This window comes from Gobio gobio (genome assembly GCF_949357685.1).
Source record: "Gobio gobio genome assembly, chromosome: 18".
In the NCBI taxonomy this organism is placed as follows: Eukaryota; Metazoa; Chordata; class Actinopteri; order Cypriniformes; family Gobionidae; genus Gobio; species Gobio gobio.
In genome coordinates, this window is record NC_137111.1 from 5,967,620 (window position 1) to 5,987,321 (window position 19,702).

Below are 19,702 nucleotides of genomic sequence, written 5' to 3' on the forward strand. Positions count from 1 at the left end.
ACTAACCCTTTAAGTCCCAGCGGTGAAACTTTTGATTTATGTTAAAATGATGTAAAAATTTGTTGTAAATATATTCACAGTGCCATTACACACCTTGACAAAAAATATATATAATTACTGATTAATGTGATTTAATATTATGAAGCATTTATAGCTCAAAACACAATTTTTGTAAAGGTCCCACACCTGTGGTCTCAATGTTGAGATACATTTAATTACAATTTTAGGTATTGTTAATGATTTTCAGGTTTGTTGAAGCTAATTAAAGTTTTTCAATAACAGAAGAATATGTAAAAGTATGATATCAGGGGCGAAAGACACAATAACTATTGTGATAATAAACAGCGGCTGACTTTAACATTTATGACATGATTAGATTCAGATGGGAAATATCATATATTAAGTAGAGTGTCCACATTAATAGAGATAATCACCATATTTATAATGAAACCAACATATCCTACTGTAAATCTTACTTTTTAAAATAATTTGTTTATTTTTTTTTCATATATATTTTTATATTAACATATTTTAACGACAGTATATTTATTGAACAAAAAAAATATTATTTTATTTATCAAAATAAACAGAAAATAGTAACAGAAAACATATTATTGTATCTAAAGTATTTGTGTCAATGCTGGTTTTGCCCCCTAATACATTTATAAGATAATTAAACAAAATAAACCACTTTTATGATTTATTTTCCATCAATTTATATATATATATAAAATAAAATAAGCAAATTTAATTACAATTGAACATTATTTCAAATGGAATTGTTTAATATACAGATTAATTTACAGCATCTTAAAATTCTTTGTATTATTTACTGATCATTTTTATGATTTTTTTTTTTTACTAAATGTGCCTGTCCCACACTTTTGAGTCCTTACCGCAACAATGAAAAAAAGCTTTTATTATGAAATTTTATCAAACACAAACAAGTCTAGTTTCTATGGAAACAGAAATGATCACTTGAGCACATTGCTGACAGACTGGGCAACCACACTACCTCACTAACAAGATACCAAAAAAAATCATCTTTTCTGCTCTAGTATTTATTGTGCGTCCTTACCATTAGCTTAATAATTGTGTATTTTGAACTACATTCAAAAAATAATTGTATATGCTAAGAGTCAAAGCTAATATAGTAGGCCTATTAGCTAAAATATTAGCAAAAATGTCATTCTTTACCGCAACAAATTTAGGTGTCGCGGTACAGACAAATTCAAGGTTTACTGTATATTAAATGACAAATATTCAGTATATTATTAGTACTGAAGTATTTTTTTTACTTTTAATGTTGTTCTCCACAGTAGCCTGTTTTTGATTTTGTGGCACTTTAAGGTTGTCCTTACCGACACAAGATGTCATTACCGCACCACTGCTCTATTTCTATTTTTTTTTTCACATTTTCATTTGCAAAAAAATATTTTAACACTTAAGATGAGATAATTTACACATTGAAATTGCAACATCTGTAAAAAAGTTAAATAGGTTATATTTTGTGTGTATGAAAACAATTGACATCTAAGGTTACTGTAACATTGTTGGGTTTTGTCATTGAAAAAAACATGAAATTCCCTATTTTATATATATATTTTTAATATCAGTATTTACAAAACTGCATCAAATTTGAAAAAGCTATTTAAATATATTACATTTTTATAGAAATTATTAAAGAAAAAATGATAAGGACACTTTTTAAGAAGATGACCCGAAAAACATCAAAAAATAAACATGTTACAGATTAAAATCTTAACGACTACATTCAATTTTGTGTAAATTTTAGACTGAATTTAAAATTTAAATTCATAGAGGTTGATTAAAAAATTAGGATATTCAAAAGTGCCCGTATAGTTGCAGAAACACCCATTTAACCAATTTTTTGGAATATCTGATATTTAAATACGACTATATCTGGTAAAGATATATTGTTGTTTGGAGCAAAACTGGGTGGTTAACTTAATAATTATGTATTGAAAATACCATATAGACAAAAAGAAATGGACAAACCTAACATTATATTATTTAAAATTGAACTTAAACATTATATTGTGGCCCTAAAAGATGCAAGAAACGGATGTAGCCTATATTTTTGAATCCTATTGGGATTTTTGGTAAGTTTTCCCCTGTTGTTTATTCATTTATTCTTTCAGTTGTTTCCTTTTATGCTATTGAGAATGTAATAGATATTAATACACTGTGATACGTTGTTCTTGTTATGCAGTAAGAAAATAAAATAACTTTGACAAGAAAGAAAAAATCACCACAAAAACGGTGAAATGCTTCCCCCCATATCCTAAAATGAAAGGTTTTCAAATATTTACTTCATGGTAACATGAAATGTTTATATATAGGCCTATATAAAAAGTCTCATATTGCTGAATTATTAATCGGCCACACATGCGCAATGCGCATTTCACGCAGTTGCTTAGGATACTATTTCTTCATCAAGATGAAAGTAACTAGATAACTGTCAAACAAAAGGGAACCTTTCGTGACAATCTCATAATTTTAAAAACGCTTTGCCCTACTTTTCTGCTTTCTATGACCTTGACAGATGGAGCAAGAGAAAGAGATTTACCTCGGAGCGAAAATGATGCGGCCGGAAACCAGCTTCTAGAACAAATGGGAATGAATGAAACAAACCCCACATGCATTCAGTCACATTGTGTCTTTACCTGCTCTTGAAATAAAGAACACTTTATTAAGTAGGCACAACAACAACAACAACAACAACAAACGATGAAAAACGACGGCTCGCGCACTCGACGACCGTGTCGTTTTTAACCCAAACGGAGAGAAGAATGAATGGAAATGTCTAATAAATCCAGTCTCATGCATGTTAAGGCAATGCCATGCTATATATAGGCTGGACATATACTCACCGCGACTCCTCGAACGCCTCGTTAGCACAGATTTGATGGGTATTTTCTCATTGCGGAGCTTCCGATGCCAGCAACAGAGGAACAGAATCGTGGCGACAGTTCCTATCAAAAGCAATAACAGCAATAATACACACTGAATACTTAAGGGTCTCAATAAGACCAAAAAAGCCGCGGCAATCATTGCGATGTAGGACAGCCACTCCTCTCCTCTCCTTATGTAAATACTAAGGCTGTTTCATGCTGTGATGCCTCACTTGTAGGTCCACGACATATAATCTATCTCATGGTGTCTGTACTTCAATAATGGACCAGAAGTAGCCATGACTCAGCAGGAGCCCGAGTTTGAGCAGCTCATGCGGGGACAGCGCCAGCATCAGCATCTGAGCTCAGCTGAATACAGCGCCTCTGCGACGGCCAGCTACTCCAGCAGCATCTTCTGCATTTTCAAATGTCCACGTGATCATGCACTCTTAAAAATAAAGCTTCTTTACTGGCATGGGGTTCCAAAGAACATTTAACATCCACTGAACCAGGTTTTTGTTTAAATTTTGGATTTAGTTCAGAAAATGTGTTCTTTTAAAGGGGACGTCATGAGTCGTGGATTTTTAAAAATTATTTCATGTCCACTTATCATGTTATTTGCACACATACACACACACAAACGTGTAAAATGCTGACCCTCTGTCTGATGTGATCGGTGTTTTTAAAGCGCGGCTCCTTTAAGGCTCGCCAGTACACGGCCACTGTTGTGATTGGCTAGCGTCGCTTTTGCAGTGAGTAAGTGTTTTGAAGACATGATCCATATAAAATGAAATTCAAAGACATTGTGAATTAATTTACTTACGGGTTGTGGTGCAGCTGCTGTCAGAGTCACTGCTTCATCTGTCAACAAAAGTTTCTCTGTGAACTTTTCATTATTCTGAGCCTCACTGACAAAATAAAATGCTCCGAACAAACATATAATCCTCCGACTGATCCGGTGTCATGAGAAATCCTGTCCCCCTGCCCTGTGAAATAGTGTCGGCTTAGGAACAGAACGTATTAAATGCCTGATCAAAAGCTGTTATCACAATAGATATACATAATAAAGGCTAGATGTCTAACGTCATCACCGGCGGCCATCTTGTCACAGGCAGGGCTCTGTGGTACCTGATGATCTGCATGAACACAAATACTCTTATCTCGCTGAAATCTTGACGGATTTACAAATGGTTTGGTTTCTAACAGACGTTATTAACGTGGCTATAATTCTAGATGCTTGAACAAATTATGAATAATTATTCATAAGTATGCAGTGTCATAACTACATCTCTGACGTTTATAACAAACCAAACAGTTTAAAAATAGGTCGAACATTTTTTGTAAGTTATGGTTATTTAAAAAGAGCATTAATGTTACTAGTGAGCAATCTAAATGTGACAAGATGGCCACCAGGTCCGGACATCGACCTCTAATTGGCCAGCAGCGCGGACGAGACATCTAGCCTTTATTATGTATATCTATGACTCAAACCCCTTTATCTAACCCTCTCTGTCTGACTCGCATAACCGTCATGTTTGTAGTTTTTTAACATTTTTTATCCGCGCTTGTTCTAATCGAATCCTAGTCCATTTTGCAATGGGTTGTGGGCAATATCGGAGATAGTAGACCATCCGGGAATCTTTGCAATACTCTTTTCAACATACTACGATTTGGGACATACTAATTATTTTTCGAATACTATTTAGTACGGATAGTATGAGAATTGGGACGCGGTGATAGTGTCCGCTTAGGACCCAACGTGGTAGCTGTTTTAAATGCCTGATCAAAAGCTATTATCGCAATGTTTCGTTTAAATAGAAAGCGATTCAGAATATAATACAGTAATTCATAATACATGGTTCTGGACAAGCAATTGTTTAAAAATAAACTATGAATTAATTGTCATACTAAGTTCACACAAACAACATTTATTTGAAATATGTAATTGATTGCTATAATGGGAGCAATAACATAACTAACATATTGTAAATTACTTCAATTGATAAACTAAGTAATAATACCAATTTAAAATCATAACATAGTAATGTAGGCCTAAAAAAACATTAATATACAGAACAAGTGCTTAAAATAAATACAACAGGATATTTTTTTAATTGTATAAACATTAAAGCGGGGCTTTTAAGATGTAGGGTAAGTGCAACCGTGGTGTATAAACTGAGCTAATCGGGTAGCTGTATGCTATGCTAGAACGTACGCTAACTAATAAAACATTAAGAACGAGATATGCTTGATTTCACAACTTATAGCTTCGGTTGTATGAAACATATGATTTGCAAGACGTTAAAGAATATTTTAACACAATTTAAACGACAAAAATCGAAACGTGATTTTGTAAGAATTGTAACCAGGCTCTGAACAGATTACCCATTAAAAGTGGATGATTGCTGCCATCTACTGGAAAACAAACACTTTTAAAATTAAAATAACACTAATTGTTAGCTACAGTAAATGGCTACTTAATATTTTTTTTATGTTTAGACAATTCTAAAATCATTATTATAACAATAAAAACGACTCTTATCATTTTTGGGGAGCGTGGTGAGTTATAAGTAACTAAACATTTAATATTTGACGACTTTACGATTCAACGACCCACAGTGATGTAAACTGTTGATATTTTTATGGAATTTCGTCATATTTAAACCGTCATATTCGTCATATAAGACACGTTTTGCATTTTTGACATATTAGTGAATAGTGAATGTGTGCATATTTTAAATAAAATACTATTTGCAAAGAGTTTAGCCCAAATGGATTACCTCACAACAGCTGGGCTACAATGACACTAGAACTCTTTTTTCTTTATTGCCTTAATTCCCTTTTAATCCTTATTTTATTTTCAGAGATGTAAAGTACTTGAGTCATTTTACTTGATTACTGTACTTAAGTATTATTTTGGGGGGATTTTTACTTTACTTGAGTACAATTAAAAATCAATACTTTTTCTTTTTAAAGAAAAAAAAGTACTTTTTACTCCTTACAATTTTATTTACAGTCAAAAAGTACTTCTTTTTTTGGAGATCACTTCATTCTATTTTCCCTTGCTATTACCAAGCCAGTTGAACTGCGCTGATGCCCAGTTTAATTTAAATGTTATTTATTCTACCAATGAGATTTCGTTTTCACATTCCATGAAATTGGTCAGACATGTCCATTGGTCCTTTGGAAGTGACGTCATGTCGCATCAATTACCACAATGCACAGCGGTAACTTGAAATGAGAGAAATTATAACAGTCAATCAGTGGAAGAAAATGGACGTGATTCAGTTGTGAACCCAGTCCCACATCAGCCACAGGATCAAGAGCACCCGTAGCCGTCCCTCAGCCAATTCTTTTCTTTTGCAGGATTGCTTTTCAGCCCCTAAAGAGCTTGGCTTGTACTCGAGTTAAATCCGAGGTTTTACAACTTTGAGTAGCATGTTTTATACTGACATTAGGTAGTAGTCTTATAGTTTGATAATTAAATACAATTAAATACAAACAGTTCTAAAGCAGGATAAAACCTTGTATGTGTTCATTCACTTCATGTTTTTAGAGATGAAAAGCTTAAACAAGAACCTTAGTTTTAGTTTTTGCTGTTACTTTTACTTTTTTATTACTCAAGTACAATTTTAATGTGGTACTTTTTTACTTTGACACAAGTATGATTCGGGCCAGATACTTTTTACTTTTAATTGAGTACAATTTTCACTCATTACTTGTACTTTCACTTGAGTAACATTTTTGAGTAGTTTTTACACCTCTGTTTATTTTTCAGATATCATTGAATGCTTGGCCTGTGTTCTCATTGCATTTCCAGTTTTGACCAGCACGGGTCGCCATTAGTGTGTGTTTGGTGCATATCTCGGTGTATTTCTGGGATTATTATTAATATTTTTTTTTTTTTGTATTTCTGGATTACAGTGTGCGTTTCTGGAGCTATTACTCGATATATATAACAGAAATTCGAGCTCTTCTCGGGCAAGACAGCCGGATGATTTTTAGATGATAATTTATTTATTATAATTATTTGTAGACCGGGTAATTTCAGTTAGCAAAGCTATATACATTTCAAAGTTTCTGTAATGGCATCTGTTAAAGTAGGCTAGCCGTTTCTATTCAGATTTTCGGTCAAAATCACAGTTCATCATTCCAGATCATTTACCTCATGCAGTCATGGAGAAGCATATTTTTGTACATATATATATTTACATTATATATTACATTACGTTTATGTGGCTGTTATATTGTACACTGTTGAGTGGATAAAATGTAGAAATCCTTTAAATAAAAAATTACCAATAAAAATAAAATCATATATGCAGTTTAGGCAAATGTCAGCCGTTAAGCAACTGAGCGGCAGTGGGCGTGGCCGATGGTGCAATGATGTAAAACTATTGGTCGAAGTCTTGCTCTGGAGGCGGGCATATGCAAATGTGTTTGCCTGTGTGACATCACAGATCCCGCAAAATCAAAACAAGCTGTTTTTGGAGCTTGATTAAATAAACGCTTCGTTTATAATGAGGAGAATGTTTTAAGCTCTGAAACTTACAGGATGTTATAATGGCACAAAGACCTCTTATGTGTCAAAAGATCATGCAAATCTGATTTGTCATGTCATGATAACTATACTGATAAATATTTTCTGCTTGTTTTACTTAAAAAATATAATTTTTTGCATAATTTTATTACGTAGATCAAACAATAGTCTTGGTACAAACTACTTTGCATGTAAAGTAAACTTAATTTGAGCATTTCTCTAAAAACTTAAACAATATAACTGAATTCAACCACAATTTTAAAGTACATGCTTTATTTAGAAACATCTAAGAAAATGGTACACTAGATATTGTGTAAACATCATATCTACATAATAGAAGTAACGCAGCATGAACACAGAGACCTCAATACTGGACACACAATAACGGTCACATTCAATGGATCGCTTTTGAGTTTGAACGTCATTTTGAGTATAAATTGAACTCCAAATGTCACAAAATGGCAAATTACTAATCCTAACAGTAATGATAAACAGTGTAAATACAGCTGGGAAACAGTGAAAACACAACCTTATTCATTATTCATGCCCAGTGCATGATGGGAACACCACAGTGTAAAAAATTGCTGTAAAAATACGGAAGTTTTGTACAGTAATTTACCGTTCTTCATGAAAACAGCTTTCATCACTATGTAAGTCGTTATTTAGGGTTTTTTTTGCGCACAAAAACTATTCTCGTCGCTTCATAAAGTTATTGTAGAACCACTGTAGTGAGATGGACTTTGTAACGACGTCTTTAGTGCCTTTTAAGGGTCTTGAGAGTGAAAAGTGCCATTGAGCCAATGGAGGCCTTTCAGAGCATCAGATTTACACTAAAATATCTTCATTTGTGTCTGAAGATGAACGGAGGTCTGACGGGTGTCGAACGACATGAGGGGAAGTCATTAATGACAGAATTTACATTTTTGGGTGAACTAACCCTTTAATACTGTAAATGAGGCAGAATTTGATGAGCAAATTAATAACGGCAAGCTATAGGGATAATACAGTATTTTAGTCACGCGCTTGAGCCTGCTATAACAACTCAAAGGAAAATCACGGATCATGAAATTCCATCCACAGGCATGCAACCAAAAGGATTAACATTACATTTAAGGTTTAACATTACATTACTTTAATATTTTATTATGTGAGAAAGAAGAATAAGAAGACGATTCAATTAAGAAAAGCGATTTTCCAGATCAGTGGACGGCGCTTCACCTGCACGCGGCTTTTCACTTCGCCAATTTATTGTGTAATATTTTTTACAGTATTAAACTGTTGTTGCAGATTACAGTAGGTCCACTGTAAAATTACAGCATTCTACAGGTCAATAGCTGCCTGTGGTTTACTGTAAATTAACGGGGAAATATTTACAGTGCAGTATCAGAAAGTTGAGTGGGTTTTACTTCATTTTATAACGTTGATAGTTACACTTAATTGATTACTATAGAATTGACTTTGTTTTTTTTAATTCTTGTTGAACTAACTTATTCATGTAGAAATGACATTAGTTTTTTCTGTCGTATTTACTTCACCACAGTTCTTCGGGAAACCCAAAATGGTTCTTCTATTGCATCACTGAGAAAACCTTTTGGAAGCTTTATTTTTAAGAGTTTATGCTCATGAAGACAAACATTAGCCATTTGACTAAAATTGGCTTCGGTGTTTATGTCTGTATTATTGTATTTATTATATTTAGGCATTTTTTTTTTATATTTCCTTGTTCCTTGTTCGGGCTTGTTGATGCTTGCACTGTGGAAAATGTAAAAATTCAATAAAGATATATTATACAAAAATTTGCTTTGGTGTGAAGCGGCATGTGCACTTAATACGTTCATTTCTAGGACATCTTGAACTATTTTTATTTTTTAGGACTTACTCTTCAGCAGACAGGTGATTTAACAAAACCATCAGATTTAATGACAGCGCACATTAAAGGCACAATATGAATTTTTTTGGGATTAAAGTATCCAACAACAACTAACAGTGTTATATATTTTGTTGACTTGTTTCTTTATCCCAAATGTTTCCAAGAATTAGAGAAATAAGCAATTTTAACCAGAACGTCAGGTTAATTTGACGACCTCAGGTTAATTTATTGAGTGTGTCGCCTATCAATGACATCATACCCGCTCAGGTTTTATTTTGAGGAAACCATGGAAACACCAAAGACGCTTTAATATATGATGTGTTTATTAGACAGGAGAGCAACTGTTTGGATCATTGATGGACAGAAACGTCTCGGTTACGTATGTAACCCTCGTTCCCTGAGGAGGGAACGGAGACGTACGTTAGTGACTAACGAATGGGGGTTTCGCTTAGAAGCCAATCATCTTCGAGTATTCAACAGCGCCCAATGGCAGTGCCAATGCCATGGGCATGCGGAATTTGCATGCGTAACTCCGCCCCACCTCGTGGGTATATAAGGAAGTACGCTGGCAACATCGCATTATGTTACTGCTGCAGGAGCCAAGACTGAACTCCGCGTTCCAGGCAGCACAGCTGACGTGGCAAGGAAACGTACGTCTCCGTTCCCTCCTCAGGAAACGAGGGTTACATACGTAACCGAGACGTTCCCTTTCGTTCAGTCACTACGACGTACGTTAGTGACTAACGAATGGGGGATCCTATACAACAACGCCACTCAGCTGTCATCCAGTGCCCTGCGTAAGTGTGAGTACCCTGTCGTAAGACTAGTACGGACGAAGGACTCCCACTTATCACAGGATTACCAAGGTACACTGGGAAGCATATCCCAGTGAGGGAATGCCAAGATGCCTACCCGTGGGGAGGACTTAGAGAATACACATATGACCCGCTAAGGGCTGCATATGGAAGATCTCTAGGGTACCAGCCGAAGGTGGATTTTTAACCCTAGGGGCGGCAGGGACTTGCCAAGGGAAAGACACCTGCTCGCTGAGGAGGCTTACGGTGGAAATACTCGTGTGGGGGTCGCCGGAGGGAACCATGCACACGGAGCACCTGGCCGGACATGAGGGTCTGGGCTCGAAAGGGCAGACTGAACTGATGTCGGCGTAAGCAGTGCTGGAGGAGCTCAGGGCTCTCGGGGAGCTCACCTGAGGAAAATATCGCACGTATCCAGTCCTGGGAGTGGAATGGCGAGCAAGCGAAGACACCTGAGCCTGGTCCATTACCGGCCACCCGTAGGGGCGAGTACATAGTCGGACACTGGCTCCACTCGGAGATTGTAGAATCTGGCGAATGTGTTGGGTGTCGCCCAGCCTGCAGCTCTGCAGATGTCTGTTAGCGAGGCGCCATGTGCTAGAGCCCAAGAGGAGGCCACACTCCGGGTGGAGTGTGCCCTCACACCAAGGAGACATGGTCGGCCTTGCTGCTGGTAAGCCAAAACAATGGTGTCCACTATCCAGTGAGACAACCTCTGCTTTGAGAGAGCACTTCCCTTCCGCTCTCCACCATAACAGACAAAGAGCTGGTCTGAGGTCCTGAAACACTGCGTCATGTCTACGTAGGCGCGGAGAGCGCGTACTGGACAGAGCAATGCCAAGGCTGGGTCTGCCTCCTCCAAAGGCAGCGCTTGCAGGTTCACCACCTGATCTCGGAACGGAGTGGTGGGAACCTTGGGCACATATCCGGGCCGGGGTCTCAGGATCACGTGAGAGTTAGCCGGCCCGAACTCAAGGCACGCTTCGTCAACCGAAAATGCTTGCAGGTCCCCGACCCTCTAAGCGAGGCCAATGCGGTCAGCAGAGCCGTCTTCATAGACAAGAACTTAATCTCAGCCGACCGCAAAGGCTCAAAGGGAGGCCTCTGCAGAGCAGTTAAGACTACTGAGAGGTCCCAAGAGGGAACGAGAGGAGAGCGAGGAGGATTCAGTCTCCTCGCCCCCCTCAGGAACCTGATGATCAGGTCGTGCTGCTACTTACCTTTTTGTCTCCCAGGAGATCGTGGTAGGCAGATATTGCGGCCACGTACACTTAAGGGTGGAAGGAGACAGCCTTCGTCCCACCCCCTCCTGGAGAAACGAAGCACAGACCCGATCGGGCATTTCCAGGGGTCTTCCTGGCGGGAAGAGCACCAGGTGACGAAGAGGTCCCACTTCAACGCATAGAGGTGTCGTGTAGACTCTGCCCTAGCGGAAGTGATGGTAGCGACCACCGCAGGTGGAGGGCTACTCAAACCAGCCGCGTCCCGTCCAGAAGCCACACGTGGAGCTTCCAGAACGCTGGACGCGGGTGCCAAAAGGTGCCCCGTCTCTGAGTGAGGAGTCTCAGAGGAATAGGCCAGGGAGGGGCTGTCGCAAGGAGTAGCAGTTCTGAGAACCAGGTCCGGCCGTGCCAACGGGGCGACCAACATGACCTGCTCCTTGTCCTCCCTGATCTTGCACAGTACCTGTGCGAGAAGGCTCACTGGGGGAAACGCATAATTGCGTAGCCCCGACGACCAGCTGTGCGCCAGTGCATCCGTGCCGACCATAGGTCAGGGAAAAATACAGGGAGCAATGGGAAGAGTCCTGGGAGGCAACAGGACTACCTGTGCGTCGCCGAACCGTTCCCATATCAGCTGGACCGTCTGGGGATGGAGTCTCCATTCTCCAGGAAGTGGCTGAATCCGTGAGCTCGTAGGCTGCACGGTTCAGGACTCCCGGGATGTGGACAGCATGAAGGGACCTCAGATGCTTCTGACTCCAAAAAACGAGATGGCGGGCGAGTTGAGACATACGGCGGGAGCGTAGACCGCCCGGCCGTGTCGTCTGTCCTGACTAGTACATGTTGACCCTTCAGCAACGCTCGGAAGCGGTGCAGGGCGAACCGTACTGCCAGCAACTCGAGGCAATTGACATGCAGAAGGCGCTGGGGTCCTATCCAGGAGCCAGTGGCTGCTTGTCCATTGCACATGGCACCCCAGCCCGTGGATGATGCATCTGTTGATACAACAAGATGCCTGGAAACTCGTTCTAAGGACACTCCGGTCCGTAGAAAACTGAGGTTCGACCACGGGGAGAGAGTCTGTAAGCAGGCCCGAGTCACTTGTACCCGGAGCGTGCCAGACCGCCATGCCCATCTCGGGACTCGATCGCGTAGCCCGTGCTGAAGCGGTCTCATATGAAGCAATCCGAGCGGCGTTACCGCGGCTGCAGATGCCATATGCCCCAGGAGCCTCTGAAACAGTTTCAGTGGAACCGCACTCTTGCCCTCGACTTGTCGAAGGGAAGTCAGCAGAGACTGCGCGCGCTCGCTCGAAAGCTGCGCGCACATGGCGACCGAGTCGATCCATACCGAGAAAAGAGATCCTCTGCGCGGGGCAAAGTTTGCTCTTCTCCCAGTTGACCCGAAGGCCCAGACGGGCTAGGTGATGGAGCACCAAATCTCTGTGTCCGCAAACCTGCTCTCGAGAGTGACCCAGTATGAGCCAGTCGTCGAGGTAATTCAGGATGCGAACCCCGTGCTGCCGAAGGGGCGCAAGGGCTGCCTCGGCAATCTTCGTAAAGACGCGAGGGGACAGAGATAGCCCGAATGGTAGAACTGCGTACTGATATGCCCGCCCCTCGAAAGCAAACCGTAGGAACGGTCTGTGTCGAGGTAGAATGGAGACATGGAAGTAGGCGTCCTTCAGGTCGATCGCTGCAACCAATCGTCTGGACGAACGCATTCGAAAAGGCGTTTCGCTGTCAACATCTTGAACGGAAACCGGTGGAGGTAACGGTTCAAGACGCGCAGGTCCAGGATCGGTCAAGCCCACCGGTCTTTTTGGGTACAATGAAGTACGGGCTGTAAAACCCGGAATTCACCTCGGCTGGAGGGACAGGTTCGATCGCACCCTTCGCCAGTAGGGTGGCAACCTCCGCTCGCATGACGGGGGCATTAGCCAAGATCATAGTGGAACGGACTCCCCGGAAGCAGGGAGAAACCTGCGCGAACTGAATCGCGTAGCCGCACCTGACTGTCTTTCGCGACCCAGCGGGACAGCCCTGGAATCTGAAGCCAGGCTCCCAGGAACTGCACCAGCGGGGTCAATCGGACTACAGGTGTACCCGGAGTGGGGCAGCGATGCAGCGTTACCGACCCGGACAAGGGAGGCGTTTGGGCGTCCCGGTGTGGGGGTGCGGTTAACGGCTGCGTCCTGACAGAGGAGACCAGGGAAGGACGCGCGTTCCACTGGGGTCTGCTCTGCCAGGAGGCTGGCGACAGAGAGGGATGCGAGTGGCGGGACCCGTGGGTGGCGCGCACTGTCATCACCGGTCTCTGGGTCCTCAGAGACAGGAACATGAGTTCTTCCCAAGCGCTGCTAGCCCGGGGGCCAGCAGCGGAAGGATTTTCCCCCGGCCCTCCACCGGGGGAAGGAGAGGCCCTGCTACCATCCCCTGGGAAGAACTGGAACCCATCTCTGAGTTGTCCACCTCCAGCGTGGCGTTTAACCAGTCTGGGGAGCGGACTGGGCGACATCCTCAACCACCTCCACGGCGCGGCCCAGGTTAAGGCTGCTGCTGGGCCGGGCGGGAGGGGGGAGGGCGCCCTCGGCGGTAAGCGAACTGAGGCGACTGAGCCGGCGGCTGGTGCAGCAGCTGGCCGCCTGGGCAGTATGTGTTACAGCCTCAGTCTGCTCTGGGGCGGCCGAGAACTGTTGGGCGCAGTTCCCAGCCGCGCCGCCGAAGAGGCCAGCCTGGGATATGGGTGAGTTGAGGGGGCGGGCCCACACAACGTCCTCCAAATCACCAGGTAAGGCCAGGTGTTCTCCCGGACCACAGCTGTGGACATCTCCCGACCCAGGGAGCGTGTGGCCACCTTCACCGCCCAGGGGCGGGATCAGTCGCGGCACGCAGCTCAATGAAGAGCCCTGGGTCGGCTCCACCCTTGTGCATGTGCAACGGGGCGGCGGCCTGCCCGTAGCTCTGCAGGACCACGCCACCGAAGTAGACGAGCCCACAGGCTTTGGGAGGGTGCTTAGGACAGCCACACCACGCCACGTCAAGCCCTCTGTGGACACCGTAGTGCGCAACGGAGAGTTCAACAGTGGGGGGGAGGGGGCCCCAGTGTACCCTAGGCCGCGGCCCCATCAAGGGCAGAGAAGGCGGAGGAGGCCACCAAACGATCGCGGGAAGCACGGGGACTTGCAGGACCGCGTGATCTCCTCATGCACCTCGGGAGCGAAAGGCATTGGGGGCGGGGCCCAACAGCTGTCGGGTGCCGTCCCCAAAAACCAGTCGCGCAACCACGAGCACTCGCGACTGGGCGGAGTTCCACACCAGCGCGAGACTCGCGGCTGCCCGAGATAACATGGCTGTCAACCTTAGGTCGGATCAGGCAGCGCTGACACACACGGAGGCGGAGCACAACTCCTAATCGTCATCCCCAAAGGACTCCAGCCCACCTTGGGATGCGGCGATCGACATCTCACTGCTATCTGGAGCGTGGACGAAACGAACGAGGCGTCAGAGACGGGCCGCTGTTTCAGTCCAACACTCGCGGGTTTAAGCAATGTGCGAGAGGGGGCGTGGCCCGAGGAATGATCGTCGGGGTTCTTAATACCACGGCACCGCACTCAGGTCACCCTGGCCACCAGCCAAAGTACCACCTCACTCGGAGACGGTAGATTGGGGTGTGGCAGAGGGGACTCTCTCTCCTTACGGAGATCACTGAGTCTCGACCGCAACATCGCGATGGTCACGTTCCCGCAGTGGGAACATGACGCATCCACAAACACTGCCCGAACGTGCTGAAGCCCAAACACATCGAGCAGTGAATGTGCCCATAGACAGCAACGGAGATCGATCGCACCCGGAAGTGCACGGGCGAACCGTCTTGAAAAAGACGTGCCACGCGCAAGCTCTTTTTGTGAGAGGAAAGCTCTGCAGAGTGCCGAAGCGCCCAGGGAAACACACACACAGCTGTTGCAGATCACTGCACAGATCAGCAGGCAGGCAGCATGAGATCGCTGGAACGCGCCGTAACACCAACACCCTGGAGAACCGCTGGTCTCGAAGACTGAAGAGAAGACTTCAGAATTCAGGCTTGTAGGAGTGAAGAGATCCTCTTGGCTCCAAAGCAGAAACATAATGCGATGTTGCCAGCGTACTTCCTTATATACCCACGAGGTGGGGCGGAGTTACGCATGCAAATTCCGCATGCCCATGGCATTGGCACTGCCATTGGGCGCTGTTGAATACTCGAAGATGATTGGCTTCTAAGCGAAACCCCCATTCGTTAGTCACTAACGTACGTCGTAGTGACTGAACGAAAGGGAACTCATCATTGTTCTCCAGCTCAACACAGTTAGTCTTATTGTGTAAATCTGATGTTCTTGTTTTACCGCCTAATATTGATCTCTTATAGTGTGAACAAGTGTCTCATAGCAGACGCACATATAGTGTTGCACAAGTCGCATTATAACATCACTTTAACACACTCAAATGTGTGTAATATGATAAACAGAGCTGCGTTACCACACACACACACGAGCGGAAGAAGCAGAAGCGCTCGTCTGACAGAATAAAAGCCCCACCAAATCAAGTCATCAAGACACGCCTTTGTTTTGAATAAGCGACAAAAATTACATAGTGTGCCTTTAAATGAATATGCCTATAGGTGGCAGGAGATTTAAGGGTCTTAAGCATTAACAAACGCACCCTTTTACCTTTGTAGCATAAGCAATATTATTGATTTGTCTACACAGACACTATTGAATGAGAACTGGACTGAGCTGGACGATGACACTTTCCTCCACTTTCCTGGACGATGACACTGTTTTCTCCAGAGCTGCTTTATAGCTGAATTGGACCTATTTCATATTAGATGATCTTTACAGTTATTAAACAGAACCGGATTAACTCTGACCTCAGCTGAACAATGACACTGTTGTCTCTTTAGAGCTGCTTTACCTCAGAATGAAACTCAGTTTGAATCGTTATTTTCCTGTTTATCCCTGTTAAGCTGCTTTGAAACAAACTCAATAAAGCACTATATAAATAAAAGTGATTGGACTACTTATTTTGCTGTCTCTTTCTCTCTTTTTTCCCCTACATTTGTAAATAAACTATGTCAAAACTTAATATAATGCAATATGTAAATGTTTGTTTTTTTCTCAGTATGAACTACAATAATGAATAATAAAAAACATAATTCACCAATGTGCACTAAAGGGCCTCGCATTCGCACAGATGTAATAATGTAAACATTTTTAATGGTGATATACTGAAAACAATAATAATTATATATGATTTATAGGCTTCTGGGTGTTTGTTAGGGCCCTAAGTGCCCTCTTACCTCTCGTATTGATTCGGCCCTGATGGTTGGGTTGTTGCCATCAATCAGTCAAAACGTTACTGTAAATACAGTGAGGGTGTTTCAAACATCACAGCTTAGCATTTTGATAACTATCGGGTCATTCCATGTCAACTCAACCAGAGGACCCCTGCCAAAAATACTGATTTTGATCATTTAATTTCTGGTGAAAGACATGCTGAAGAAGAAAAATGTCATGAATTAATATTTATTGATAGCCTGGATGTCAGCCGAACTTAACCCCGCCCACAACATTTGAATTGATATTCGGACTAGAATCTGAGTTAATTTATTGAATAATTTTGTTGAATTTTGTAAACTATTTTGTTGAAGGGGAAATCTTCACCTGAGATTGGAGCCAAATTACAGGCGTGTAAAAATGACTTTAGAAAGATGGCAGCATCATTGTTTTAGTTTCACACAGAGATTGGTAGATATATTAGTGAAATCTGTTGACTTTCTCAATCTGTGTTGTGTTATATGCCAACGGTGACCGTACAAAAATGGGGGAAAAGCAATTTTCAAGTGTTTTTTATAAAAATTTACATACGTGTAACTCAAGAAGTATTAAAAAATATTGTAATATCCTTTTAGATTTTGGTTCTTAACAAACATTTCTTTTGGCATCTTCACTTTGAATGCCCTGTGTGGTTTAATTCCAGAGATATTGGGATCTCAATATGGATCCAAGAATAAATTAAACATATTTTCAATGGTCAAAAACCAAATGTGAGTCACTTTGTATACAGCTGATACTTTTTTCTTTTAAAAAGGAATATCAGAAGGACAAATAATTTTGGAACTGTATCTCGTTTTTTCCATATTAACACAACTGCATAGAATATACTTGTCTTAGTGCCATAATTATTGTTTTTCCAAAGTTTCCTGTCTCAAAAAGTATTAAAGCGTATTCATTTTCAAGGCCCTCAATGGTTCAATCCCATAGATATGAGGATCCCAATGCGGCTCCATGTTCAATTTGTTGAATATTACCCATTTTCAATGGTCAAAATCAGTGTGGGTCACTTTGCATACAACCGATATACTTTTTTCTTTTAAAGAGGAATATCCGAAGAACAAATAATCTTGAAACTACAAATGCGTCTTGTTTCCTTCTATGAAAACAACTGCATAGGACAATTGTCTAAGTGCCTTAAATATGATTGTTTAGTTTGCGTGCCTGTAACTCAAGAAGTATTAAAGATACCTCAATATGATTTTACATTCTAGTTCTTAGCAAACTTTTCTTTTGGTTTGTTAGTTTTTAAGGTCCTATATATGGTTCAATCCCATTGTATGGGCATCTCAATGCTGCTCCTGCTGTACAAATGATTGAATATTAGCCATTTTCAATGGTCAAAAACAAAATGTGGTTCAGTTTGCAAACAGACGATACTTATTGTATCTAAAGGCGAATGTCTGATGAATTAATTATGTTGAAACTATAAATTTAGCATGTTTCCCTCAATCAAAACAATCACATAGATCATTTCTGTGGAAAAAATACACTGAAATGGTCAAGTTGAGGCACGTTAACTTGCTCTCAGAAGTCATACGAGGAAAGAAACTTGGATTCATAGTTAAAAATGTTCAAAATATTTTACTGTAAGCATAAGCTATATCTTTAGCTTTGATTAATATGATAGTAATTTTCATGGTTAATCGTAATATACAGAGTAGCCTATTTCACAGTAAAAATAAATAAAAAATTAATACATTAGGGTGAATACAGGTAAAGTGGGACAGTGGGTAAAGTGGGACAGTTAAGCTTTATCATTTCTATATTTACATGCATATGCTTCCATTAATGAAAATCAACACTGAGCTCATCATAAGCAAGTATGTGATAAAAAAAATATAGGTTATGTGGCTATGACATCACTTCCGGGGTGTGTGGCTTACCATATTCGACAACCTTGCAGTGAATCAGGATATTAAGTAAAATTACAGCATTCTGAGGTGAATAATATTAAGGTTATAAAAATAAAGAAAACTCATGGATGGTTTGTAATTGTTATATATTTTGTAATGGGATGTAATGGTGAATGAACATTTAAAAAAAATCACATTTAATATTAATAATCTAAGTATTTTTTTATGCGATTTTGACACTGTCCCAGTTTGCCAATAGCATATTGTTAAACTGGGACAGGGTACTACTGGCAAACTGGGACAGCAATTTAAATCATTCTAATGGGGAAATGTGGTTCCTTTTTATATACCCCACATAACGTTAGCTAGCTAGATATTTCAACAAAGACTGATTCAACTTTCATATTCTTTCACATTCAACATTTCATAAATTGCCTTAAAAAACAAAGTAATGTAAATTTATATGAAATAAATTAATCCCAATGCAAAATATTGTGGGCAGGCGAGCGGGAGGGGGTGAAACTGCTGTCCCTTAAAAAAAGTTATGTTTATTATTGTGGTTTATATTGTTATAGTGTATTTAATTCATCAGGCCTACTTGAATAATAATTGAATGTGTTTGACTTGAGTGTCCCAGTTTGCCAATAAAGATGTCCCAGTTTGACAGTAACGTTTGGAAAAATGTGGTTTAAGGAATCACCAATCTCGTGTTTAATCTTTCTTTTTTTTCTGTATAGTATAGTAGAGATCTTAAGCTATTTAATATAGTATCATATGAGGGTCTAAGACATTTGGATCATAATCATAAAAAAAACATTATCAGAAAGTTTCCCACCCCACATGAAAAAATACTATAGTAGGCTATATTATAGTAAAACTGCTCTAGTAAATACCATAGTGTTTTTGAACCATAATATAGTAAATATACTACAGTAAATTAACAAATACTATAATATACTACAATTTACTAGAGTAGTTTTACTATAATATACTATAGTATTTTTACATGTGGGACTTCACCAGTATTCACCCTACATTACAGTTAGTCTATATATTATGCTTTCATAAAAAATTAAATACGTTTAATTTAAAATAAAAACAACACGTGTTCATAT

At 41.0% G+C, this 19,702-nt stretch overlaps 1 protein-coding gene across 1 annotated transcript in view; it reads right to left on the reverse strand.

Moving 5' to 3' along the window:
• Nucleotides 1-3,301, reverse strand: part of dst (dystonin) — a 338,403-nt gene extending 335,102 nt beyond the window's left edge. The window contains exons 1-2 of the mRNA XM_079842865.1: nucleotides 2,895-3,301; nucleotides 2,591-2,622 (exon numbers count right to left, since the gene is read on the reverse strand). Of these exons, the coding sequence (XP_079698991.1) occupies nucleotides 2,591-2,622; nucleotides 2,895-3,075 (213 nt within the window). The 5' untranslated portion in view covers nucleotides 3,076-3,301. The remainder of the gene's footprint in view (nucleotides 1-2,590; nucleotides 2,623-2,894) is intronic.
• Nucleotides 3,302-19,702: the final 16,401 nt, after the last annotated feature.